At 42.6% G+C, this 27,285-nt stretch overlaps 1 protein-coding gene across 1 annotated transcript in view; it reads left to right on the forward strand.

Annotated features, from left to right (window-relative positions):
• The first annotated feature begins 1,290 nt into the window (after nucleotides 1-1,290).
• LOC109903012 (transforming growth factor beta receptor type 3) overlaps nucleotides 1,291-27,285 on the forward strand; it is a 148,020-nt gene continuing 122,025 nt past the window's right edge. The window contains exons 1-2 of the mRNA XM_031785775.1: nucleotides 1,291-1,462; nucleotides 20,718-20,941. Of these exons, the coding sequence (XP_031641635.1) occupies nucleotides 20,878-20,941 (64 nt within the window). The 5' untranslated portion in view covers nucleotides 1,291-1,462; nucleotides 20,718-20,877. The remainder of the gene's footprint in view (nucleotides 1,463-20,717; nucleotides 20,942-27,285) is intronic.

A 27,285-nucleotide genomic window follows, 5' to 3' on the forward strand; every position in this document is an offset into this window, starting at 1 on the left:
ATGATTCCAACCTAAGTGTTTTAATGATTCCAACCTAAGTGTTTTAATGATTCCAACCTAAGTGTTTTAATGATTCCAACCTAAGTGTTTTAATGATTCCAACCTAAGTGTTTTAATGATTCCAACCTAAGTGTTTTAATGATTCCAACCTAAGTGTTTTAATGATTCCAACCTAAGTGTTTGTAAACTTTCAACTTCAACTGTAAATGCAGCACAAAAAATAATAAAGTAGAACAAAAACACACAAGAAATAAGAAGAACACGAGAAAGTAAGAAGCTATAAACAGGGTCAACATATTTACAATGCGCAGGGATACTGGAGTTATAGAGGTAAAAATGTATAGGGGTAAGGTGACTAGGCATCAGGATATACTTGTACTTGTAACCGAAAGGTTGCAAGATCGAATCCCCAAGGTAACAATCTGTCGTTCTGCCCATGAACAAGTCAGTTAACCCACTGTTCCTAGGCAGTCATTGAAAATAAGAATTTGTTCTTAACTGACTTGCTATGAGGGAAAATAAATATACAGTGAGCTCCAAAAGTATTGGGACAGTGACATTTGTTGGTGTTGTTTTGGCTCGGTACTCCAGCACTTTGGATTTGAAATGATACTATGACTATGAGGTTAAAGTGCAGACTGTCAGCTTTAATTTTCAAAATTACAGCACATTTTGTACAAAGTCCCCTATTTTAGGGGACCAAACGTTTTGAGACAAGTTCACTTATATGTGAGTGAGAAAGTTACAGACTGGGCTGTCCGCACCACCCTCTGTAGGGCCATGCAGCCGAGGGCGGTGCTGTTGCCATACCACAGCTGTATAACTTTTTGAGGATTTGAGAGCCCATGCCAAACATTTTCAACTTCCTGAGGGGGAAGTCATTACAACTAATGACTTATTATGTGTTGAGTTAAAAAAAATAAAACAACGATAACAACATTGGAAAATGCTGCTTATAAAGAGAACCAAACATTATCATTTTAATATGACTTATTAATCATTATTAAACCCAATAATAACAATGCTATTTAATTGTTTTCATAGTTCAATTAGCCTATACTGTGTTTGCCTAAAGTCGTAATGTGCAATCTGTTTGAACCATAATTATACTTTCACTGGAATGACAGCAGCAACTGTCTGCTCTTCTCCAATGAAAACCAATCTGTTGACTTATGTAGCTAGCTAGTTTACCTCGCAGCCTCCTCCCACCACAAGACCAACCCTCAAAATGAAGTGCCTCGTGAAAACGGAGATAGGTATTTAAAACGTTTAAGCAATAGTAGTTGACTCACTATTCATGAACTCGGCAAATTCTGTAACCTGACATCTAACGTTGTTTTCCAAGGACGCGGAGGGGGTTTTCCAGGAAAGGATACATATCGCATCCATTCGAACCACTGCAAGGCAAGCAAGCTACAATTTACAACAAAGTTTACTTTGAGATTTCTGGATATTCTGCATGGTACGTCAGAGTTCTTCTTTAAGCGTTAAACGTTGTGAAACATGTTATACTAGCGTACAGAAAGAAAAGTTACATTAGGCCTACATAGTAATTGTTTTATGAAAATCATTTATGTGTTTATCATCTGCATCTTTTACTGAACATCTCTGGGATAAATAATTGCTGTGTCCCCTGCTCACAACCCCGCACTGCAAGGATGCAAAATAGGGCACAGAATATGAACATCCCTGTCGGCCAGCAGAATATGTCTGATATTCTGTGATAGACTGTATTGTTGCAAGTGACAGAACAAACAAAACGTGCATTGGCTTTTGTTTTGACATGTTCTTCCAATGCGCACACAATAGTTCTTCGGATAAACCGTGATGAACTTCAGCATTTTGTTTCCCCTCTTATCAACTTTAATGACGTCCTATGCTTTCCTGACTGAACAACTATCCCAAAAGATATTTGCAATCGTAAGATTCTGAGTATATTGAAGCTGTCAAGCTCTCAAAACCAAACACGCATGGCCAGTTGCATGGTCCTTGCGCACACCTACAGCTACCCATCACCCCTCAATTAGTGTCAGCGTTGTTGCTTTTAATATGCAACTGGTTTATAACTGTTTATAACTAACTAAATCAATAAATATTCACATTGGATAATTTATTTCAATAATTTATTATAACATTGTAAATAGTAAACATAGTAATGCAGGCTTATGTATTAGGATATTTATTTGTGCAACCTTTGATGTAGACAACATGGTCAGAGGTGGGAAGGAACTTTAACATTACACAACTGACCTGCCATAACCAGATATCACACCTTAGTGCTGAACATCACTTTGCTGTATGATTTTGTTTTGTATCTCTGCCTTAAACAACTTCAAGTTGTGTTCCAGTGTGGCATCACTGATGTGAAAGCAAAGCATGATACCAAACTGTCTACAGCAATTTCTGAAAGGATGTGCATTTTTTTTTTACCATAATGATTTATACATTTGCAGTATGCACCTATCTTCCTTTAGTTTGAGTTCTCTGTCATTTTTGCAGATTTAGTTCTGCAATTCTGTCATTTTAGGAGCCGTTTTCAGAAACCTTTGAATCATTATAATACTGTTATTGACTTGGTAAAAGTAGATGTAACTGTTTGCCTTGTTATGATGAAAGAATAGCAGATTTATACAGTAGTATGTCTGATATGGGAAAAGTCATAATGAATGTAGTTATAAAACATGAGCTGAAAAAAAGCTTTAGATTACAGATCTGTGTCAGAAAGCTATTTGAATTGCTTTCTAAATACTTGCTTTAGAGATTTTCTAGGAGGATTGTTGTTTGGCAGCCTTGTAGGGCAAGGTAGGCAGAGTCTGGGGCATGATAGGCTATGTTAAGCTTGATGGCAGGCTGTGGTGTTGTGCACATTTTTTTTAATAGCTATATATTTGATATCTGGTCTTGTGCCTGTGTTTAGTAGCCGAGGTAAGGGCTTGTACCTATTCCATGGTGTCAGAAGTAGGGAGACGGGTGAGAGACCTGTAACTCATGCCTTAGGTGAGGTGAATAAAACACACAAGGTGAGGGTGAGCATGATATCAAATCAAACCTAAGCATGCCCTCAGTCTCAATATCAGTGAATAACTGAACTGACTCAGAGAGAAAGAAAAGCAGGACCAGGGAATATGCATGTTGATATGTACTCAGTTGTTGTGACTCACTCATATAGATCAGACATGCTGATGACATTCAAGTGTATGAGCAGAGAGTCTGGCTCTGTGTTTGAGGAGATTGTGTATGCATATGGATTTATTTACTCAGGGGTCAGTGCACATATGATTGGGGAGAGTGTGTAGCTTGTCAGTCCCGGTCACTATATTAAGTAATCAGTATGTGCACACACACACACACACTCCATTCCATTCCAGAGCAACTTACAGAAGTGAGTACATACATTTTTGTACTGGTTCCCCTCAGGGTTTGACCCCACAACCCTGGCATTGCAAGTGCCATGCTCTACCAACTGAGCCACACAGGAGTACACCACACAGGCATTCACACAGGCATGCATGCACACACACAGACAGAGAGCGAGAGACAGCTAGTCAATACATGCATCCCTAGTGTGCATCCCTTGCATTGACACGTGGCGTCTCACTTCCACAAGAGGAGATGTGGGGAGGGAAGATTAGTCTCTTCTGGACAAGCACATTGTTTATTATAAACAACAGTAGTTACTCTGCATCATCGGTGTCTTATGCAGTTGAGAAACATAACTTTGTTAAGACTGAACAAGCCAGCCTACACTCTTTTTAAAAATGTATTATTATTATTTATTTTTTAAATATTATTTGACCCCTTTTTCTCCCCAATTTCATGGTATCCAATTGGTAGTTACAGTCTTGTCCCATCGCTGCAACTCTCTTATTGACTCGGGAGAGCCGTGCGTCCACCGAAACACAACCCAGCCAAGCCGCACTACTTCTTGAAACAATGCCCACTTAACCCGAAAGCCAGCCGCGCCAATGTGTTGGAGAAAACACCCTACACCTGGCGACCGTGTCAGCGCGCACTGCACCCAGTCCGCCACACGAGTCGCTAGTGCGCAATGGGACAAGGACATCCCTGCCGGCCAAACCCTCCCCTAACCTGGACGACGCTGGGCCAATTGTGCGCCACCCCTTGGGTCACCCGGTCGCGACTGGATGTGACAGAGCCTGGACTCGAACCAGGATCTCTAGACCACTGCGCTACTCGGGAGGCCAGCCTGGACTCTTAGAAAAAATGGTTCCATAAGTGTTCTTCAGCTGTCCCCATAGAATAACCCTTTTTGGTTCCATGGAGAACCCTCTGTGGAAAGAGTTTTACATAGAACCCAAAAGGGTTATACCTGGAACCAAAAAGTGTTCTTATAATTACAACCACAGAACCGTTTTAGGTTCTAGATAGCACCTTTTTTTTCTAAGAGTGTACTTCATTCAGTGAACTATTGAAATGAGAGCAGCCAGATTAGTGTAATTTTAGGTTATGAAGCTTCTTAATGTCCTATTGCAAAAACAGAACTCATATTCTGGATGGGTAGTTGTCCAGATGGACTAAGGAACTGAGAAGAGGTGGTTGGAGACGATCATTCAGACACATTAGCTGCATTTAATAGGTGATTTATACTTGAGCCAGCGTAAGAGTAGCAGAGCATGCAAGTCACTGGTCTCTGGGTGGTTTGCGTCCAGCACTGGACATCCTTCATTAGATAGCCTTTCCCTTTGTTAGATAGGAGGGACTTACAGTGGGGCAAAAAAAGTATTTAGTCAGCCACCAATTGTGCAAGTTCTCCCACTTAAAAAGATGAGAGAGGCCTGTAAGTTTATAATAGCAATAAGGCACCTCGGGGGTTTGTGGTAGATGGCCAATATACCACGGCTAAGGGCTGTGTCCAGGCACTCTGCGATGCGTTGTGCCTAAGAACAGCCCTTAGCCGTGGCATATTGGCCATATACCACACCCCTCGCGCCTTATTGCTTAAGTAAACAATTCTGCCTGGTTTCCTGGATTCAGGATAAGGCTGCTGCGCTTTGGAAACCATGTTGCATTTACGGTCCCTCCTACGCTGCAATAGTGTAGAGTACCTAATAGCTACTTATTATGTTCAGTCTGGGGTCTGCAGTGTCTCTAATGGGTTTTCCAGACCAGCTTGGAGTGAAATGGAAGCTCTGCTTGGACGGACGGCTAGAGTTAAAAGAGAAGTCACATGAGGTGATCCTACTGTTGCAGCAACAAAAAGTCAGTCAGTTTCTTGCATCAGTTTGAATCAGGGGAGAACGACTGCCCTCTCATTGAAGTTGTGGTAGTTCAAGGCCGACCGTGGTACTGTAGGCATTGTTAGCAGCAAACAGGATCCCTCATTATAGTGAATGGAAAAATCAGTATATACACATGTCAGTATATACACACAAAAGTGCTTTATTTGTTTTTTGAAACCTAAACCTCAATAGAACTAATATGAGCTGGCAGAGTGAAAAATGCCTTAAAATATAGCCAGTTTTTTCGTGATTACTTCAAAACTACGGCAAGCAGTTGGGACAGATGGTAATATTATGAGACTGGGCTCCACGGCGGATGCAATGAACTAGTTTTTATCAGAAAAAAGCGTTGTTTTTTTAAAAGTTCATGTGTCCAGCCTACTGGTGGCATGCCTGGTGGGGTAAGTGTGTGTGTGTCAGTGCTTTGTGTAAGTTGACTATGAAAACAATGTGGAATTTCCAACACATTAATGTTTCTTATAAAAACAAGAAGCGATGCAGTCAGTCTTCTCTCGTCTCCTAGCTAGCCTGCAACGCCACTTCCTGGAGTAGCTCAAACTGCGCATGTTATGTCTCCACGAGATGCCATCTTAACTGACTTAATTTGGCTTCAATGCGCTATTGAGTCTTCACATAGCCTTAACCTGGTTCGGAACACCTCCAAAACAAAGGTCATGTGGTTTGGAAGAATGCCCCTCTCCCTACAGGTGTGATTACTACCGCTGAGGGTTTAGAGCTTGAGGTAGTCACCTCATACAAGTACTTGGGAGTATGGCTAGACGGTGCACTGTCCTTCTCTCAGCACATATCAAAGCTGCAGGCTAAAGTTAAATCTAGACTTGGTTTCCTCTATCGTAATCACTCCTCTTTCACCCCAGCTGCCAAACTAACCCTGATTCAGATGACCATCCTACCCATGCTAGATTACGGAGACATAATTTATAGATCAGCAGGTAAGGATGCTCTCGAGCAGCAAGATGTTCTTTACCATTCGGCCTTCAGATTTGCCACCAATGCTCCTTATAGGACAAGTCACTGCACTCTATACTCTCCGTTTACTATCTATCTCTGTATACCCGTCGCAAGACCCACTGGTTGATGCTTATTTATAAAACCCTCTTAGGCCTCACTCCCCCCTATCTGAGATATCTACTGCAGCCCTCATCCTCCACATACAACACCCGTTCTGCCAGTCACATTCTGTTAAAGGTCCTCAAAGCACACACATCTCTGGTCGCTCGTCTTTTCAGTTTGCTGCAGCTAGCAACTGGATTGAGCTGCAACAAACACTCAACTGAACAGTTTTATCTTTCTTAATTGAAAGACTCAATCATGAACACTCTTACTGACAGTTGTGGCTGCTTTGTGTGATGTATTGTTGTCTCTACCTTCTTGCCCTTTGTGCTGTTGTCTGTGTCCAATAATGTTTGTACCATGTTTTGTGCTGCAACCATGTTGGGTTGTCATGTTGCTGCCATGCTATGTTGTTGTCTTAGGTCTCTCTTTATTTAGTGTTGTGTTGTCTCTATTGTCGTGATGTGTTTTGTCCTATTTTTTTTAAATTTGATTTTTGATTTTTTTTAAATCCCAGCCTCCCACGGGAGGAATTTTGCCCTTTAGTAGGCCGCCATTATAAATAAGAATTTGTTCTTAACTGACTTGCCTTGTTAAATAAATAAAATAAACATAGGAATTCATGGTGTCACGTGATCGAAGGCTTTGTCCATTCATAATGTAAACAGTCATTGGTTTGAATCCATAGTCCAGACCGATGCACTAACCCTTAGACAGGTTGATTTGACACTTTCATGATAGGCTAGGCCAGTTCTTTTTGTCTCCTGGAAACAATTAGGCCTAATGAACGTGCTTCTGAACCCACTGTGTCTCAACCATCAATCTAAACTCTGGAAGGAAGCAGAAACACTTCAGCACTTTCTCTCATTTCACTCTTCTTGCTCAAGACCACAACCGGTTTCCACTCTGTACTCTGTGTGGTCGCAACACCGTTTAGCTCTGGCCTGAACGCTCTGAATTATATCATGTCATTTAGCTTCCCTTTGATATGGAATTTGGCCTATAGTGGAGAATGGAGGGATAGAGTTTACCTCCACTTATGAAAGGGGAAGGGGGGCATTGGGAAAGGGTCCAACAAATCAAAAAGAGATGGCACTAGCCCCACGAGCTGCAGTGTAATATTTGTCGTGATCATCCAAAACGACTTTCCAGTCCACACAGCTGCCAGGGTCTGAAAGGCCCTTTGTTCCAGCAGCTGTTTGCACTGTGGAGCTCAGTGATGCACCTTAGCCCTCCTCAGTTCTCATCAGCCCTCGGCTCCCTCTGTCGATGCACCTTAGCCCTCCTCTGTCGATGCACCTTAGCTCTCCTTCCATCTCTTAGGCCTCTATCCACTCCATGCTTCAGAGCACTGCAAAGCACCTTAGGTCGATGATCCTACCTATTCTCGACTTCGGCAATGTCATTTACAAAATAGCCTCCAACACTCTACTCAGCAAACTGGATGCAGTCTATCACAGTGCCATCCGTTTTGTCACCAAAGCCCCATATACCACCCACCACTGCGACCTGTATGCTCTAGTCGGCTAGCCCTCACTACATATTCGTCCCCAGACCCACTGGCTCCAGGTCGTCTATAAGTCTTGGCTAGGTAAAGCTCCACCTTACCTCAGCTCACTGGTCACGATAACAACATCCACCCGTAGCACGCGCTCCAGCAGGTACAGTGGGGAGAACAAGTATTTGATACACTGCCGATTTTCCAGGTTTTCCTACTTACAAAGCATGTAGAGGTCGGTAATTTTTATCATAGGTACACTTCAACTGTGAGAGACGGAATCTAAAACAAAAATCCAGATATCATCACATTGTATGATTTTTAAGTAATTCATTTGCATTTTATTGCATGACATAAGTATTTGATCACCTACCAACCAGTAAGAATTCCTGCTCTCACAGACCTGTTAGATTTTCTTTAAGAAGCCCTCCTGTTCTCCACTCATTACCTGTATTAACTGCACCTGTTTGAACTCATTACCTGTATAAAAGACACCTGTCCACACACTTAATCAAACAGACTCCAACCTCTCTACAATGGCCAAGACCAGAGAGCTGTGTAAGGACATCAGGGATAAAATTGTAGACCTGCACAAGGCTGGGATGGGCTACAGGACAATAGGCAAGCAGCTTGGTGAGAAGGCAACAACTGTTGGCACAATTATTAGAAAATGGAAGAAGTTCAAGATGACGGTCAATCACCCTCGGTCTGGGGCTCCATGCAAGATCTCACCTCGTGGAGCATCAATGATCATGAGGAAGGTGAGGGATCAGAACAGAACTACACGGCAGGACCTGGTAAATGACCTGAAGAGAGCTGGGACCACAGTATCAAAGAAAACCATTAGTAACACACTACGCCGTCATGGATTAAAATCCTGCAGCGCACGCAAGGTCCCCTGCTCAAGCCAGCGCATGTCCAGGCCCGTCTGAAGTTTGCCAATGACCATCTGGATGATCCAGAGGAGGAATGGGAGAAGGTCATGTGATCTGATGAGACAAAAATAGAGCTTTTTGGTCTAAACTCCACTCGCCGTGTTTGGAGGAAGAAGAAGGATGAGTACAACCCCAAGAACACCATCCCAGCCGTGAAGCATGGAGGTGGAAACATCGTTCTTTTGGGATGCTTTTCTACAAAGGGGACAGGACGACTGCTCCGTATTGAGGGGAGGATGGATGGGGCTATGTATCGTGAGATCTTGGCCAATAACCTCCGTCCCTCAGTAAGAGCATTGAAGATGGGTCGTGGCTGGGTCTTCCAGCATGAGAATGACCCAAAACACACAGCCAGGTCAACTAAGGACTGGCTCCGTAAGAAGCATCTCAAGGTCCTGGAGTGGCCTAGCCAGTCTCCAGACCTGAACCCAATAGAAAATCTTTGGAGGGAGCTGAAAGTCCGTATTGCCCAGCGACAGCCCCGAAACCTGAAGGATCTGGAGAAGGTCTGTATGATTGAGTGGGCCAAAATCCCTGCTGCAGTGTGTGCAAACCTGCTCAAGAACTACAGGAAACGTATGATCGCTGTAATTGCAAAAAAAGGTATCTGTAACAAATATTAAGTTCTGCTTTTCTGATGTTTCAAATACTTATGTCATGCAATAACATGCAAATTAATTACTTAAAAATCATACAATGTGATTTTCTGGATTTTGTTTTAGATTCCGTCTCTCACAGTTGAAGTGTACCTATGATAAAAATGACAGACCTCTACATGCTTTGTAAGTAGGAAAACCTGCAAAATCGGCAGTGTATCAAATACTTGTTCTCCCCACTGTATATCTCACTGGTCATCCCCAAAGCCAACACCTCCTTTGGCCGGCTTTCCTTACAGTTCTCTGCTGCCAATGACTGGAACGAATTGCAAAAATCGCTGAAGTTGGAGACTTATATCTCCCTCACTAACTTTAAACATCAGTTAACTGATCAGCTACCGGATCGCTTTAGCTGTACACAGCCCATCTGTAAATAGCCCATCCAATCTACCTACCTCATCCCAATATTGTTTTTATTTACTTTTTTGCTCTTTTGCACACCAGTATTTCTACTTGCACATCATCATCTGCACATCTATCACTCCAGTGTTCATTTGCTAAATTGTACTTATTTTGCTACTATGTCCTATTTATTGCCTTACCTCCTCTCGCCATTTGCACACACTGTATATAGACTTTTTTTTCTATTGTGTTATTGTTTATTCCATGTGTAACTCTGTGTTGTTGTTTGTGTCGCACTGCTTTGCTTTATCTTGCCCAGGTCGCAAGTTCTGCCCAGGTCGCATACATCTCTCCTCCCATACATCTCTCCTCCCATACATCTCTCCTCCCATACATCCCTCCTCCCATACATCCCTCCTCCCATACATCTCTCCTCCCATACATCTCTCCTCCCATACATCCCTCCTCCCATACATCCCTCCTCCCATACATCTCTCCTCCCATACATCTCTCCTCCCATACATCCCTCCTCCCATACATCTCTCCTCCCATACATCTCTCCTCCCATGCATTTCTCCTCCCATGCATCTCTCCTCCCATGCATCTCTCCTCTGCATTTCTCCTCCCATGCATTCTCTCTGTTGCAGTAGAAAGGTTAAGAGGTGCGCAATAGGAAAAAGATAGAGATGCTCCTTCTGTACCATGACCTCATCTCTCACTCTGCTCATCACTGGACAGTCAGTCACACCAGATCACCAGCATGTCTTCTTACACCAGTCTTGTCAGCAACTGGCGGCTGCCATGGTCCATGAGCGCTGATCATAGAGCAGCAATGCTGGCCACTGGCGCAAATATTATATTATTCTACAAGATAGATTCTGGAACTCATGTTGCTTTGAGGTGGGCTGGCAGGTACGTCTGAGGGGGAACATACATGAAAATTAACAAAATTCTGATGTTGACAGTGTCGTGTCTTTGGCTATGCCGGATTAAGTGATATGACATGCTATTCTATAAAATAATTTCTCCGTAATTAATATCACCTGATTGAGCTAATCATGTATATGTAATTAACTAGAGAGTCAGGCACCACAAAATGATATTTATAGAGCTGTTATCTTCCGAATAAACTCTTAAAGACCTAGTAATATTTGACATCAATAGCCGTCCATATCAATCGTCACCTGAATTCAGTCTCAACTGAAAGTTGTAAATTCTTTTATCTGCACGAACCCTGGCTAACAAGTTGAATCAGCAATACAAAATTGGGTTTAATTATTTATTTACTAAACACCTAACTAATTACACAGGATTACACAAACGCACAATTAATCATAACTTGATTACAAATGACGTCATAAAGGAAAACCTCCCTAGCAGGCGGAACAGATATGACAGCTTGTTACACAAAGGAAAAGGGGATGGGTTGAGTGAAAGAGCGGGAGACTGAGGAACAAAGGGAAAAAGCTGTGCTATCGTAAATACAGTATCTTATGCATCCTAAAATACCGCCCATTTGGAAAAGGAAAATGCTATAAATATTTACTCTGAGCTGTGCATCAGTAGGTTGATGGTAGATGGAAGGCCGTGTTGCCAAACCGAGTCCTTTGAAGAATGTCTCTGGTGGTCAATTGGATACGTTGTAGTAACGTCGTTGTGTGGTAGACGGGATACTCTGTCTGTTCCTTCCTATCCTGCGTTTGCAGCTGCGGTTGCTAACTCAACGGCTAGGAGATATCACTTCTGTAGTGAATTAGAGTTCAAAGTTCATACCACTCACAACCAAAGCTCACGCTGATGTTCGCTTCGTTCTGTAGCTATTATCTGAACCATTCTGACATAGGACCGTCGTCCTACATTCCCAGAACAGGAAGTTATGTTGTCGTCAATGCTTTATATAGGAAGGGAGAAAAGGGGTGTGTTTCATAGTTTACAACCTCTGTCTCTTCACGTGGGCGGGCCACTGAGTGAGCAGCAATATCTTATGAAAACCCACATCTCACATTTTAGAAGCTAAAATCACATTTCATTTCATATTCAAACATTTAAATTGAACAACAATTCCATGTGAATCCGATAACTCTGATGTGTAGACTTTCCACTGTAGAGTTTATGTCATCTTATCATTGATGAGAATGTCTCAGATGACAACCGAACTGACATCATATTCATTAAATACCACCGTGTTAAATTGTTCGGATTACCAGAATTTAGTTCATTTCCCCACACCTTCTGATGTTCCCCGAATCTCTATGTTAACCAAGGGTTTTGCAAATGTAACCTCAGTAGTAGTGTAGAGAGAGGAAAAAGGGGGGAAGAGGTATTTATGACCATCATAAACCTATCCCCCAGGCCAACGCAGACGACACCATTCTATATACTTTCGGCCCGTCTTTGGACACTGTGCTATCTAACCTCCAAACAAGCTTCAATGCCATACAACACTCCTTCCGTGGCCTCCAACTGCTCTTAAACGCTAGTAAAACCAAATGCATGCTTTTCAACCGGTCGCTGCCTGCACCCGCATGCCCGACTAGCATCACCACCCTGGATGGTTCCGACCTAGAATATGTGGACGTCTATAAGTACCTAGGTGTCTGGCTAGACTGCAAACTCTCCTTCCAGACTCATATCAAACATCTCCAATCGAAAATCAAATCAAGAGTCGGCTTTCTATTCCGCAACAAAGCCTCCTTCACTCACGCCGCCAAGCTTACCCTAGTAAAACTGACTATCCTACCGATCCTCGACTTCGGCGATGTCATCTACAAAATGGCTTCCAACACTCTACTCAGCAAACTGGATGCAGTCTATCACAGTGCCATCCGTTTTGTCACTAAAGCACCTTATACCACCCACCACTGCGACTTGTATGCTCTAGTCGGCTGGCCCTCGCTACATATTCGTCGCCAGACCCACTGGCTCCAGGTCATCTACAAGTCCATGCTAGGTAAAGCTCCGCCTTATCTCAGCTCACTGGTCACGATGGCAACACCCATCCGTAGCACGCGCTCCAGCAGGTGTATCTCACTGATCATCCCTAAAGCCAACACCTCATTTGGCCGCCTTTCGTTCCAGTACTCTGCTGCCTGTGACTGGAACGAATTGCAAAAATCGCTGAAGTTGGAGACTTTTATCTCCCTCACCAACTTCAAACATCAGCTATCTGAGCAGCTAACTGATCGCTGTAGCTGTACATAGTCTATTGGTAAATAGCCCACCCTTTTTCACCTACCTCATCCCCATACTGTTTTTATTTATTTACTTTTCTGCTCTTTTGCACACCAATATCTCTACCTGTACATGACCATCTGATCATTCATCACTCCAGTGTTAATCTGCAAAATTGTAATTATTTGCCTACCTCCTCATGCCTTTTGCACACATTGTATATAGACTCCCCCTTTGTTTTCTACTGTGTTATTGACTTGTTAATTGTTTACTCCATGTGTAACTCTTTGTTGTCTGCTCACACTGCTATGCTTTATCTTGGCCAGGTCGCAGTTGCAAATGAGAACTTGTTCTCAACTAGCCTACCTGGTTAAATAAAGGTGAAATAAAAAATAATAAAAAAAAACGTCATGACAGTCCCCCCATGATGGGTTCAATCTTGCGATTAACCTGCATGTTGCTAACCAACATAAAAATGGCCGTGGGTTGTCCTGGTTGTGGACTATCTTTTTAGTCCCATCTGGTGGTCGACTCGGGTAGGGTGTCTGCAAATGAAGAAGTCCGCTCCATGGCTCGGCAGCGGATGTCCAGATTGGGATCGCCGTTGCAGTCCCCCCTCTGGTGGTCGACCCGGGTAGGGTGTCTGCAAATGAAGAAGTCCGCTCCATGGCTCGGCAGCAGATATCCAGATTGGGATCGCCGTTCCGGACCCGTCGTCTGGCCGTCCAGACTGGAAGAACTGGGCAGTAACTTAGGCAGATGTTAACAACACACACACACACACTCATAAAATTACATTTCCTCCCAAATGAGCGGCGTTGTGGCACTAACTGATGGTTGTATGGGGAAGTTGTTTATGGCTCTATCACTTTCTATGTGCCGAAGAAAATGAAACAAAATGAATGAAAGCATAAACAAAACAAAATATAGTTTTGCCCCCTTAATCATCTAATTGGACTGTATTCTATCTACGTCCATGGTCTTGGCAAAATGACCCTATCCTGGCATTGTCTAATGTCATATCTAGGGCTTTCCTAATTTGCGGCGTGTTGCTTAGGGTGCTATCCTAATTTAATAACTATATGATAAGTCTACAGCTGTAAGGCACTAGTTTTGGGCAGTCTACAGGGATGACCTATGGACTTCTGAGAAGAAAACTGGTCTGTGCTATAGCTGTAGAGTTAAAGGCCTCAAAATAAATGTTAAACTTTACTAAGGCTGGTATTTTGCTCGGAGCCTTAAGTGATCCTAGCATAAATCCTAATTGGATGTTCCGTTGTGCATGTGCGTTTATGCTTACGCAAGCACACATGTCAAGAGAAGGAAACTAAGTATCCTGGCAGATTACAACTTGTTCAGAATGAGTCTGACATAGTCAGGTAATTTTCAGGTCAATGCCTGGAGGTCAGTCAGAATTGGTGTCGAGGGAGTCTGTAGTGGTTTTACTACCAGTCACTGTCTTCCACTGTTGTAGTGGCGGTAGGTATGAAGAAGTCCACTTCATAGCTATGTTATCCATGGATGAGCTAACCTCATGACGGAAGTACTCTAAGTATTAGACCAGTCGTACGCGGTGTGATCGTGGTTCATGACTCTAATAACTTTTCTCCTGAACGGAGGGTTCTATTTATTAGTGGCATGTGTGTTAACCATTGGAAGAGTGCAATGGAGATTCCCATCCCCGTGCTGCACTCTGAGTGAGTCCTATGTTGCTATTATCAATAGCAATTTAACTCGTGAGGTTACTAATCCTCTTACTGAGTGTTGCTGGACTGAATGTGGTACTGGTACTCAAGGGGTCCAGTTGTCCTACCGATTTATCCTGAAATGTTATCCTACAGGAATACATGATTAGAGCATTCTACTAGTTGTCTTGTAGTGACTACTACACATGGCAAGGAATTATTATTGTTGCCATTTGTTTTGGAGGTGGGCAGGTCCACTGGACTTCCTTTACGACCAGTGTGGTACACCTCAGTACTATCTTAGATGTGTTCTAAGATAATCCCCATCTAGGGGCCTATCTGCTCCTCACTGTTCTCAAAGGGGAGTTTACAACTAGATTTGATTTATGCTCTGGCGGCCTCGTACGGTGTTGTCCGTAGTCTCGACCGAAGTTTAGTGTCGCATCGTTCCACTGTTAACCAACGTTTAGTTGGCTTCAAAGCCCTTTTTAGATCATCAAACAATGTTTGAGAGATGAGAGATATTGTCGCACTCGAATCAATTAGCACATGACAAGTTAAAACCTCTTATGGATAGGGGAGACGACTGGCCAATAGCCAGGGGAAATGCAGAGCACGAGATTCAACGAAAATACTATAAAATTCAAACTTTCATTAAATCACACATGTAAGATACTCAATTAAAGCTACACTCGTTTAAAAAAAAAAGAAGCTTTTCGGCGAAAGCATAAGAAGCTATTATCTGATAGACTGCACCCATCTGCACCAGCAGTAAACAAAGGAGCTAGCATAGCAGGCGCTACACAATACGCTGAAATAAAATATAAAATATGCATTACCTTTGACGTTCTTCTTTTGTTGGCACTCCAATATGTCCCATAAACATCACAATTGGTCCTTTTGTTCGATTAATTCCGTCCATATACAGTGGGGCAAAAAAGTATTTAGTCAGCCACCAATTGTGCAAGTTCTCCCACGTAAAAAGATGAGAGAGGCCTGTAATTTTCATCATAGGTACACTTCAACTATGACAGACAAATTAGAAAAAAAATCCAGAAAATCACATTGTAGGATTTTTAATGAATTTCTTTGCAAATTATGGTGGAAAATAAGTATATCGCTGGTCAAGCTTATCTCCTTCATTTAAATCGGCTTGCCTTTTGTCCTCGCTCGAGGAATTAATAATGACCCGAGCCTACCCGTGTCTGAAACACGCCAGGCAGAAATAGCCCTGCATTTGGCCAAACGCTCTATTTCTCAGATTTCTATAATTAGCTTTCTTGGCTCTCATACAGAAATGTATTCGCTTACGTTACCCACTGACTACGTCAGCGAACAACATGAGGCGGGTAATTTTCAGCACAATAGTTATTGTACACATTTTTGGAGTGGTAGACAAGCATTATTGGTGTGTATATTATGTAATCTGTTTTTCAATTTTATACAGGCTGAAGCAAAATGAAAGCGTCATTCTATTTTAGATTCCTATCAGGGGGCGCCAAATGTTGACTTAACCCAGACGTGCGGCCTAGTTCCATAAATGTTCAAATCCTTTCCGGATCATCGAACGATGGTAAATTCTTAGATTACAGAGTATACTCTTGGCTAACAATTTGAATCAGCAATACAAAATTGGGTTTAATTATTTATTTACTAAATACCTAACTAATCACACAGAATTCACATACACACAATTAATCATAACTTGATTACAAATTACGTCATAAAGGAAAACGTCCCTAGCGGGCGGAACAGATATGACAGCTTGTTACACAAAAGAAAAGGGCTGGGTTTGAGTGAAAGAGCGGGAGACTGAGGAACAAAGGGAAAAAGCTGTGCTATCGTAAATACAGTATGTTATGTATTCTAAATTACCGCCCATTTGGAAAAGGAAAATGCAATAAATATTTACTCTGAGCTGCGCTTCAGTAGGTTGGTGGTAGATGGAAGGCCGTGTTGCCAAACCAAGTCCTTTGAAGAATGTCTCTGGTGGTCAATTGGATACGTTGTAGTAACGTCGTTGTGTGGTAGACGGGATACTCTGTCTCTTCCTTCCTAACCTGCGTTTGCAGCTGCGGTTGCTAACTCAACGGCTAGGAGATATCACTTCTGTAGTGAATAAGAGTTCAAAATTCATACCACTCACAACCAAAGCTCACGCTGATGTTGGCTTCGTTCTGTAGTTATTATCTGAACCATTCTGACATAGGACCGTCGTCCTACATTCCCGGAACAGGAAGTTATGTTGTCATCGATGCTTTATATAGGAAGGGAGAAAAGGGGTGTGTTTCATAGATTACAACCTCTGTCTCTTCACGTGGGCGGGCCACTGAGTGAGCAGCAATATCTTATGAAAACCCACATCTCACATTTTAGAAGCTAAAATCACATTTCATTTCATATTCAAACATTTAAATTGGACAACAATTTCATGTGAATCTGATAACTCTGATGTGTAGACTTTCCACTGTAGAGTTTATGTCATCTTATCATTGATGAGAATGTCTCAGATGACAACCAAACTGACATCATATTCATTAAATACCACCGCATATGTTCAATTTTTCGGTTTACCGGAATATAGTTCATTTCCCCACACCTTCTGATGTTCCCCGAATCTCTATGTTAACCAAGGGTTTTGCAAATGTAACCTCAGTAGGGTAGAGAGAGGAAAAAGGGGGGAAGAGGTATTTATGACCATCATAAACCTATCCCCCAGGCCAACGTCATGACAACATTCACATCATGTCATCTCCTGACAGGTAATACATTTGGGTTCCTGAGCGGCATAGTGGTCTAAGGTACTGCATCTCAGTGCAAGTGGTGTCAATATCATACCTGTTTCAAATCCAGGCTGTATCATATCTGTATTTGATTGGGAGTCCAATAGGGTGGTGCACAATTAGCCCAGCATTGTCTGGAGTAGGCTGTCATTGTCACGCCTTGGTCTTAGTGTTTTGTGTTTTCGTTATATATGTTGGTCAGGCCAGGGTGTGACATGGGTTTACGTGTTGTGTTTCGCATTGGGGTTTTATAGGATTGGGATTGCTATGATTAGGGGTGTGTCTAGTTAGGTTTGGGCTGCCTGAGGCAGTTCTCGATCAGAGTCAGGTGTTTCTTGTTGTCTCTGATTGGGAACCGTATTTAGGTAGCCTGAGTTTCGCTTTGTATTTCGTGGGTGATTGTTCCTGTCTCTGTGTAGTTTCACCAGATAGGCTGTAATTAGGTTTCACGTTCCGTTTGTTGTTTTTGTATTTATTAGTTATTTCATGTATCGTCACTTTATTTTCATTAAAGATCATGAGTAACCACCACGCTGCATTTCGGTCCTCTCTTTCAACAAACGAAGAACGCCGTTACAGTCATTGTAAATAAGAATTTGTTCTTTAACTGACTTGCCTAGTTAAATAAAGATTTTTAAAAATACATAGAGAAAGACTGGGCACAGTATATTCCGTGTTGGCCCTCAACAATGTTGAGAGCATACAGAGAGAGGACACCACAATAGGGCTGGCATCTGGCCTGTCAGGACTCTCTGCACTGGGGTCATAATCTGAACGGCCATGCTGCGGTGGTGCATTCCTGTGTGTGCTGCATTACTGCTCTATTGTTCAGAGAATCCTTTGCTTTTGTAGGGTAATCCTAACAACTCAATGAGCTATGAAAAATCCCTTTCCCTGTTCTAACTGACTAATGCTGTGATAGTGATACTTAGGCAGGCTTACTGTTCACTTATCATTCCACAAATTATTTAAATGTATTTTAAAGGTGCACTATGAAATCATGTCGCCATTTCCTGGTTGCTAAAATTCGAATAGTTTGTCTGATTTCAGTTTGTGACAAAATAAGCAAGTATAGTGTCGAGAACCATTTATTCCATCTACAAATATTGCATTCAACTGTTTGAAGCTGTTGTACAAAACCGAAAGTAAAAGACACCAAAATGAATCTTAAGAATGTGAAGCATAGAAATAGTGAAGTGGTTGTAATTTTTATCATGTAGGATATGTGTATATTAGAAATTCCTCACATGTGACTCGTAATAAGACTAAGCAATTATCCTATTAAAATGTTTATCTGACTACATAAAGATAATTAAAATATACGCAAGCATTAGGCAATGAGTTGAAGTTGACTAGCAGGAATTGGTCTGAGAATTGTCCGTATCAAAGGCAGACATTTAATTAACATTGTACAATGAATGGATTACCTTACATGGCAAATCATGAACAAAGAGAAGCCTAGGAAATTAGAATGAATCATGCAACCTTCCTCGATGGAATGGAAATGTAACCTTTCTACCCAAGACCAGCCACCATTGACCAATCAAACGATACCAAGTTTACAGTGTAACCTGACCACCAAGGCCCAATCTCCACAGGGTGTCACAGCATTTAAAGGTTTGTCTGGGGAATGAGACCATGAGACAGAATTCCTGAGAGGACAATACAATTCCTTTGAGAGTAATTTAGAGTTCACCCTGTACAGATACAAGTTACCACAGAGATCATACATCCATATAGATAGCATCAGAGTTATCCTCAGTGAACAAGTTTTGAATCGATACCAAACATGGATAATTTAGTATTATTCTATCACACTCAATAGTCAGTCCTCTGGATACTATAACGGAGAGATACATTTTGGCCCCTCAGAGGGGGGAAGGGTTGACTAGTCCTTTGGCATGGTCCTTTGTCTTCCTTGTGCTCCTGGACCATTTGCCATGCAACACAAGGTGTCAGAGAGCACATCAATTAGGGCTGAGCCTACAATAGCACACATAGAACAGACCTACCGCTTCTTAGGCTTGCTTTCAATAACAATGACACATCTATAATTTACATTGCTATGTGAATTTGGCCAGGTCACTCAATAAGTTACATATTGCAGCTTTAAAACTAAAAAGTAAAATCTGGCCATCATCTGTTGGAAAAAACAACTGAATAACAACAAAGCCTGTCACCATGTTGAAAAATGTCCCTGATAAATGACATTCAAAGCATTTAAAAATAAATCTCTCCTGGTACCCTAGTGTATGTGCCGTAGCCAACTTTTCTATTGTTGTCAAGCCATGCACATCTTTGGCATGCCAACAAACGGACACAGAGAGCAGTTGGCTAAAGCTCAAACAGAATTGACCACCAGGCTAATTCTGATGCCTTCTTTTAAAGAATGATTTGACGTGGGTTGTTGCGTTGTTATAACTTTTTTGGACAAATCAAAGCGTTGAGTTGTAAAAGGTTGAAAAATAACTACAATATATAAACATTTAATTAAACATAATGGTAAAAAGACAGACGTTTTTAATTCATGATATTATGTTTTATCAGGACATTATATGATCCATTGTTAGATTCCATTCATTGATTTTGGAGTATTTATTTTTATTGTGTTAAGATGAGGAAGCAATAGGAATGGAATGAATTAAGACCATAAGGGTTTTATGGTGCTGTTCCCTGTTTTGGAGGTTGGCTAACAGGGTCTGTGGTCTATAGCCTGGTCAAGTTAAAAAGTTCAGCTATGGTCATGCTGATTAGCAGCAAAATCGACCCCACTTGCACTAAGCACCCTGCTGGAGGATCCAGTCTTTCCCAACGATCTCAATTAAACTGGGTGAATTACCCCACCCACCCCATAACATGTTCAGAAAACAGTGTTTTCACACCTACTGGCCACCCACTCAGCCATACCTCAACCCTCAGATACCCCTCTTTGACTGACCGTGCGTGGGCTGTGGTGGGATAGGTGGGTGGCCGGTATGGGTACCAAGAACAAGGATCCTAAAAACTCACATGATGTCTAATTAGCCCTATGAGATTAATCCTCCTGGTCTCCGAGGCGCTGTCTCCCCTCTCTCCTGTATTTTCTCATCAGTTCCACAGGGAACTAGATTCTAATGCCCCTTCTGGTACTTACCACGTTGCGTCCCAAATGGAACCCTATATAGTGTACTACTCTTGATCAGGGCCCATAGGGCTACGGTCAAACGTAGTGCACTAAGCAGGGAATAGGGTGCCATTTGGAACTTACACTCTGTCTTACTCTTTGGCCATGCTAAACGGTTAGCCACCATGTTTCTCTGTCTCACTCTCTCTCTCTACTCCTGTTCTTTGCAGCAGGAGATCCTGTGAGGTTTCTCTCTACTGACTGACTGTGTGGTGGAAGAAGGGTTGTCCTTGTGAAGAACCAGGAGGAAGGAAGGCCGTCCAGTGGATACATCCTGTCCTCTTCTGGATAAGCTGTAGGCCAGTTCTACTACAGTATAACTGCAGCATTATGATGCCAGACAGACCCATTTTACCCCTGTTTCTCCTGGCGTTCTGCTGCTCAGCATTTGCAGGTAAGTCATCTTTGGCTGCTTATATATCTGTAGACATAGGGATTTTTGAATGATATATTATTATAGGCTATATTTTTTAATACAAAGAATAAAGGCTTTTGGTAATAGAGTAGCAATACATGGAAATGGAAACTGTATGTTTAGTGCTAGATGTTTTCTATGTGAGTAGAGTGAGTAGTCAATGTATGCTCTTATATATTGAGTTTTCACTGTGGAAGGCAGCAGTGGAATCACTCTTACGAACTGGAAGCACACTTTGCACTCCGGGCCTTGTCAGGGCGAGCCTGGTGTTGCCTGTTTTTTCAGGCAATCACAAATCGCCCCACACTCTAGGAATTTCCCCTGTTTCTCCCAGCAGGCAGGCCTCCCCAGAGCAGAGATTGGTTGTTGGAGCTCTGAGACAGAGGCAAGTTTGTGGCAGGGTTGAGGCAGGGTTGTGGCAGGGTTGAGGCAGGGTTGTGGCAGGGTTGAAACAGGGCTGAGGCAGAAAAAAAGTGCTGACAGCTTCGACCTCATAGCAGGTCTAGAAGGCCTCCATAATGCCTCCACACGCATCTGCCAGATTGATTGGAATGAGATTCAGGTGAAGCCAAAAGCACTTACAGCTACTTGGTAAGGCCGGCTACAAACAAATAAGATAAAGCCTGCTGAAAACCTGTGGTTATGTGACAGGCTTTCAGATTTTGAAGACTCAGTCTGCTTATCAACATTGGGTACCACTTTAAATAAACTTCATAACCCCCTTGTAAGACCAAAGTAGATGCTTCAGAAGTCATTCACAAGCAAATGGGTGTAGTTCCATTTTATATCACCCTTTATGGAGCATGATTATGATAAATGATTTGCGCTGCATTTTTTTAACCTTTATTTAACTAGGCAAGTCAGTTAAGAACGAACTCTTATTTTCAATGACGGCCTAGGAACAGTGGGTTAACTACCTTGTTCAGGGGCAGAAAGACAGATTTTTATCTTGTCAGCTTGGGGATTCAATCTTCCAACCTTTCGGTTACTAGTCCAATAGCTCTAACCCCTAGGCTACCTGCCACCACATTTACAGTGCATTCGGAAAGTATTCAGACCCCATGACTTTACCCACAATTTGTTACATTACAGCCTTATTCTAAAATGGATGAAATTGTTGGATGAAGTGCTCTTCACTGACGAGTTGCAGTTTTGTCTCACCAAGGATGATGGTCGGATTCGCGTTTATTGTCGAAGGAATGAGTGTTACACCGAGGCCTGTACTCTGGAATGGGATCAATTTGGAGATGGTGGATGGTCCGTCATCATCTGGGGCGGTGTGTCACAGCATCATCAGACTGAGCTTGTTGTCATTGCAGGCAATCTCAACGCTGTGCGTTACAGGGAAGACATCCTCCTCCCTCATGTGGTACCCTTCCTGCCAACTCATCCTGACATGACCCACCAGCATGACAATGCCACCAGCCATACTGCTCGTTCTGTGCATGATTTCCTGCAAAACAGTAATGTCAGTTTTCTGCCATGGCCAGCGAAGAGCCCGGATCTCAATCCCATTGAGCACGTCTGGGACCTGTTGGATTGGAGGGTGAGGGCTAGGGCTATTCCCCCCAGAAATGTCCGGGAACTTGAAGGTGCCTTGGTGTTCAGGGACACATTATTCAATTTCTGTTAGTCACATGTCTGTGGAACTTGTTCAGTTTATGTCTCAGATGTTGAATCTTGTTATGGTCATACAAATATTTACACATGTTAAGTTTGCTGAAAATAAACGCAGTTGACAGTGAGAAGACGTTTCTTTTTTTTCTGAGTTTATATTTGACATACATGATACTTTTATATATAACAACAATACTTGACCAAACAAACTCTTTAATCGCAACCTTCAGCAACTGTCAACCCATCCCAGCTATCACCATAGACCGCCCTTGTTTGGTTTCCATGTGCCATATATTTTTCAATTGTGCTGTGACGTTTTACAAAATGTTTGAATCTTTCTAATCGTATATTATCCACAGATAATGAGCTAAAGATGAAAACCTTTCCTTCGAGTATTATTATATTACTTAATGATTGGTTATGACTTTCCAGATCACCGTTTACTCAGTACTTTGTTGAAGCACCTTTGGCAGCGATTACAGCCTTGAATCTTCTTGGGTTTGTCTCTACAAGCTTGGCACACCTGTATTTGGGGAGTTTCTCCCATTCTCTGCAGATCTTCTCAAGCCCTGTCAGGTTGGATGGGGAGCGTTGCTGCACAGCTATTTTCAGGTCTCTCCAGAGATGTTCGATTGGGTTCAAGTCCGGGCTTTGGTTGGGCCACTCAAGAACATTCAGAGACTTGTCCCAAAGCCACTCATGCTTTGTCTTGGCTGTTTGGTTAGGGTCGCTGTCCTGTTGAAATGTGAACCTTCGCCGGAGTCTGAGGTCCTGAGCAGGTTTTCACCAAGGAGCTCTCTGTACTTTGCTCCGTTCATTTTTCCCTCGATCCTGACTAGTCTCCCAGCCCCTGCCTCTGAAAAACATCCCTACAGCATGCTGCTACCACCACCATGCTTCACCGTAGAGATGGTACCAGTTTTCCTCCATATGTGACACTTGGCATTCAGGCCATAGAGTTCAATCTTGGGTTCATCAGACCAGATAATCTTTTGTTTCATGTTCTGAGAGTCTTCAGGTGCTTTTATAGCAAACTCCAAATGGGCTGTCATTAGCCTTTTATTGGACAAACATTGCTCAGTTTGTCCAGGCAGCCAGCTCTTGATTTAAGGTTATTTAAAAAAAATGTTATTATTTACATTCCATTTCCACAAATTATTATTTACAATGACGGAAGAGTCTTGGAGGTTCCAAAATTCTTCCATTTAAGAATGATGGAGACCATTGTGTTCTTGGGAAACTTCAACTTTACTGCAGAAATGTTCTGGTACCCTTCCCCAGATCTGTGCCTCGACACAATCCTGTCTCGGAGCTCTACGGACATTTCCTTCGACCTAATGGCTTAGTTTTTGCTCTGACACGCTCTGTCAACTGTGGGACCTTTTATAAACAGGTGTGTGCCTTTCCAAATCATGTCCAATCAATTGAATTTACCACAGGTGGACTCCAATCAAGTTGTAAAAACATCTCAAGGATGATCAATGAAAACAGGATGTACCTGAGCTCAATCTCGAGTCTCATTGTCTCAAAGGGTGTGAATTGTTATGTAAATAAGGTATTTCTGTTTTTAATTGTAATACATTTCTAAAAACACGTTTTCACTTTGTCATTATGGGGTATTGTGTGCAGATTGCTGAGGGATTTATTTTTAAAATAAATTTTAGAATAAGGCTGTAACGTAACGAAATGTGGAAAAAGTCAAGGGGTCTGAATAATTTCCGAAGTCACTGTATGTAGTGTTTATCTAGACCTATGAATCCTGTAAATCAGGGATCATTAACTACAGTAGATTCAGCCGAGGGTTAATTCTTTTCTTGAGCGGATGGTCAGGGGCCCTGAACATAATTACAAATCATGTGTATACTGCAAATTGACCACAAGAAGCCCAAACAGACATAATATTTGATTAAAACATAATAATTTCAAACCTTGATTACATTTTATACGATCACGTGTCTCTCCATTATACGTGGGAATAATTGGTAACAGATTTCCAAAATGTATGCCAGCAATGATTAAAAAATATAAATATATATATACACTACATTTTATTTAACCTTTATTTAACTAGGCAAGTCAGTTAAGAACAAATTCCTATTTACAATGACGGCCTACATGACCAAAAGTATGTGGACACCTGCTTGAAGAACATCTCATTCCAAAATCATGGGCATTAATATGGAGTTGGTCCCACCTTTGCTGCTATAACAGCCTCCACTCTTCTGGGAAGGCTTTCCACTAGATGTTGTAACATTGCTGCGGGGACTTGCTTCCATTCAGCCACAAGAGCATATGTGAGATTGGGCACTGATTTTGGGCGGTTCGGCTGGCCCGCAGTCGGCATTCTAATTCATCCTAAAGGTGTTCGATGGGGTTGAGGTTAGGGATTGCGCATGGTAACCTTAGGCTTTTGTGCGCCTGCTTGGCCATGGAAACCCATTTCGTGAAGCTCCCGACGAACAGTTATTGTGTTGAAGTTGCTTCCAGAGGCTGTTTGGAACTCGGTAGTGAGTGTTGCAACTTAGGACAGACTATGTTCACGCTACGTGCTTCAGCACTCGGCGGCCCCACTCTAAGAGCTTGTGTGGCCTACCACTTTGCGGCTGAGCTGTTCCTCCTCCTAGACGTTTCCACTTCACACTAACAACACTTATAGTTGACCGGGGCATCTCTAGTAGGGCAGAAATTTGACAAACTGACTTGTTGGAAAGGTGGCATCCTATGACGGTGCCACGTTGAACATCTCTGAGCTCTTCAGTAAGGCCATTCGACTGTCATTGTTTGTCTATGGAGATTGCATGGCGTTGTGCTCAATTTTATACACCTGTCAGCAACGGGTGTGGCTAAAATAGCCAAATCCACTCATTTGAAGGGGTGCTCACTTGCTTTAGGATATATAGAATATACTGTATATTTTTGCTCAGAAAACTTGGGGGGGCCAAATAAATCCACCCGCGGACCAAATTCCGAATTTGGGGAACCCTGCTGTAAATGACTTAATCCCGAAGTGTGACTCAACATAGAAAATATTTTTCCTTCATTGTGAGTGCCTGAAGTGGAACGTTTTGATAATGACCATCTTTACCACCTCAGCTTTGGCTGCAGTCTTTGCACTATTCTCTTTAGGCAGTTACCACTCTCTCTAGAGACTTGATGTTGACTATACTACAAAAACAGCAGTCCAGGCTGGATCTGCTGTGAGTGGAGGAAATGCTATCTCTCCTACGTTGACACAATGAGCTCACGCATTATATTTTCCAATTCTACCATATGCACTCTGCTGTCAGCATTGCTGCATGTCCCAATACACCTCCACCTCTCCGCACACACACTCAAACACCTGCCAAATTGACTTAGTGTTTAAACATACCACACTATCTAATAGATGACCAGCACATTGTATATAGTAGTATATCTTAGATTATGTCTTCATCGTCATCAGGTGTAGTGTTTCCTAGTTACTTGAGTAATATTTGTGAAGTCATGTAAGTGTGAATATCCTACTGATGAAAGATGTTACTCAGTAATTCGACCAATTAAGTGGTGTTAAGATGTGACAAGCCTTGTGCTCAAGTGTGTGCCAAAAAAAACTGAATGTGACTCTGAAATATAACTGAAAAGACTATGAAACAAATAGAGATTCAAAGATAACAAATGACATTCACAAAAGAGGTAAATAAGAGAACGGGAACTTTGCATCTTTGTTTTTGTTACACCATTCCAGCTTCTCTCAGTCCTTCTGAAGTCTCGTCAAATACGGCCAGTGATCTCGCTCCCTTTCTTTCAGTCAAGCTACGGTGTCTGAGTAAATCAAATCAAATCAAATGTATTTATATACTGTAGCCCTTCGTACATCAGCTGATATCTCAAAGTGATGTACAGAAACCCAGCCTAAAACACCAAACAGCAAGCAATGCAGGTGTTGAAGCACGTTGGCTAGGAAAAACTCCCTAGAAAGGCCAAAACCTAGGAAGAAACCTAGAGAGGAACCAGGCTATGAGTGGTGGCCAGTCCTCATCTGGCTGTGCCGGGCGGAGATTATAACAGAACATGGCCAAGATGTTCAAATGTTCATAAATGACCAGCATGGTCAAATAATAGGTCTGGGACAGGTAGCACGTTCGGTGAACAGGTCAGGGATCCATAGCCGCAGGCAGAACAGTTGAAACTGGAGCAGCAGCACGGCCAGGTGGACTGGGGACAGCAAGGAGTCATCATGCCAGGTAGTCCTGAGGCATGGCCCTAGGGCTCAGGTCCTCCGAGAGAGAGAGAGAAAGAAAGAGAGAAAGAGAGAACTAGAGAGAGCATACTTAAATTCACACAGGACACCGAATAAGATAAGCCCCCCGACACATAAACTACTGCAGCATAAATACTGGAGGCTGAGACAGGAGGGGTCAGGAGACACTGTGGCCCCATCCGATGATACCCCCGGACAGGGCCAAACAGGAAGGATATAACCCCACCCACTTTGCCAAAGCACAGCCCCCACACCACTAGAGGGATATCTTAAACCACCAACTTACCACCCTGAGACAAGGCCGAGTATAGCCCACAAACATCTCCGCCACGGCACAACCCAAGAGGGGGGGGGGGGGGGGGGTGCAACCCAGACAGGAAGATCACATCAGTGACTCAACCCACTCAATTGACGCACCCCTCTTAGGGACGGCATTGAAGAGCACCAGGAAGCCAGTGACTCAGCC

The sequence above is a fragment of the Oncorhynchus kisutch genome, linkage group LG13, assembly GCF_002021735.2.
Source record: "Oncorhynchus kisutch isolate 150728-3 linkage group LG13, Okis_V2, whole genome shotgun sequence".
Lineage (NCBI taxonomy): Eukaryota > Metazoa > Chordata > Actinopteri > Salmoniformes > Salmonidae > Oncorhynchus > Oncorhynchus kisutch.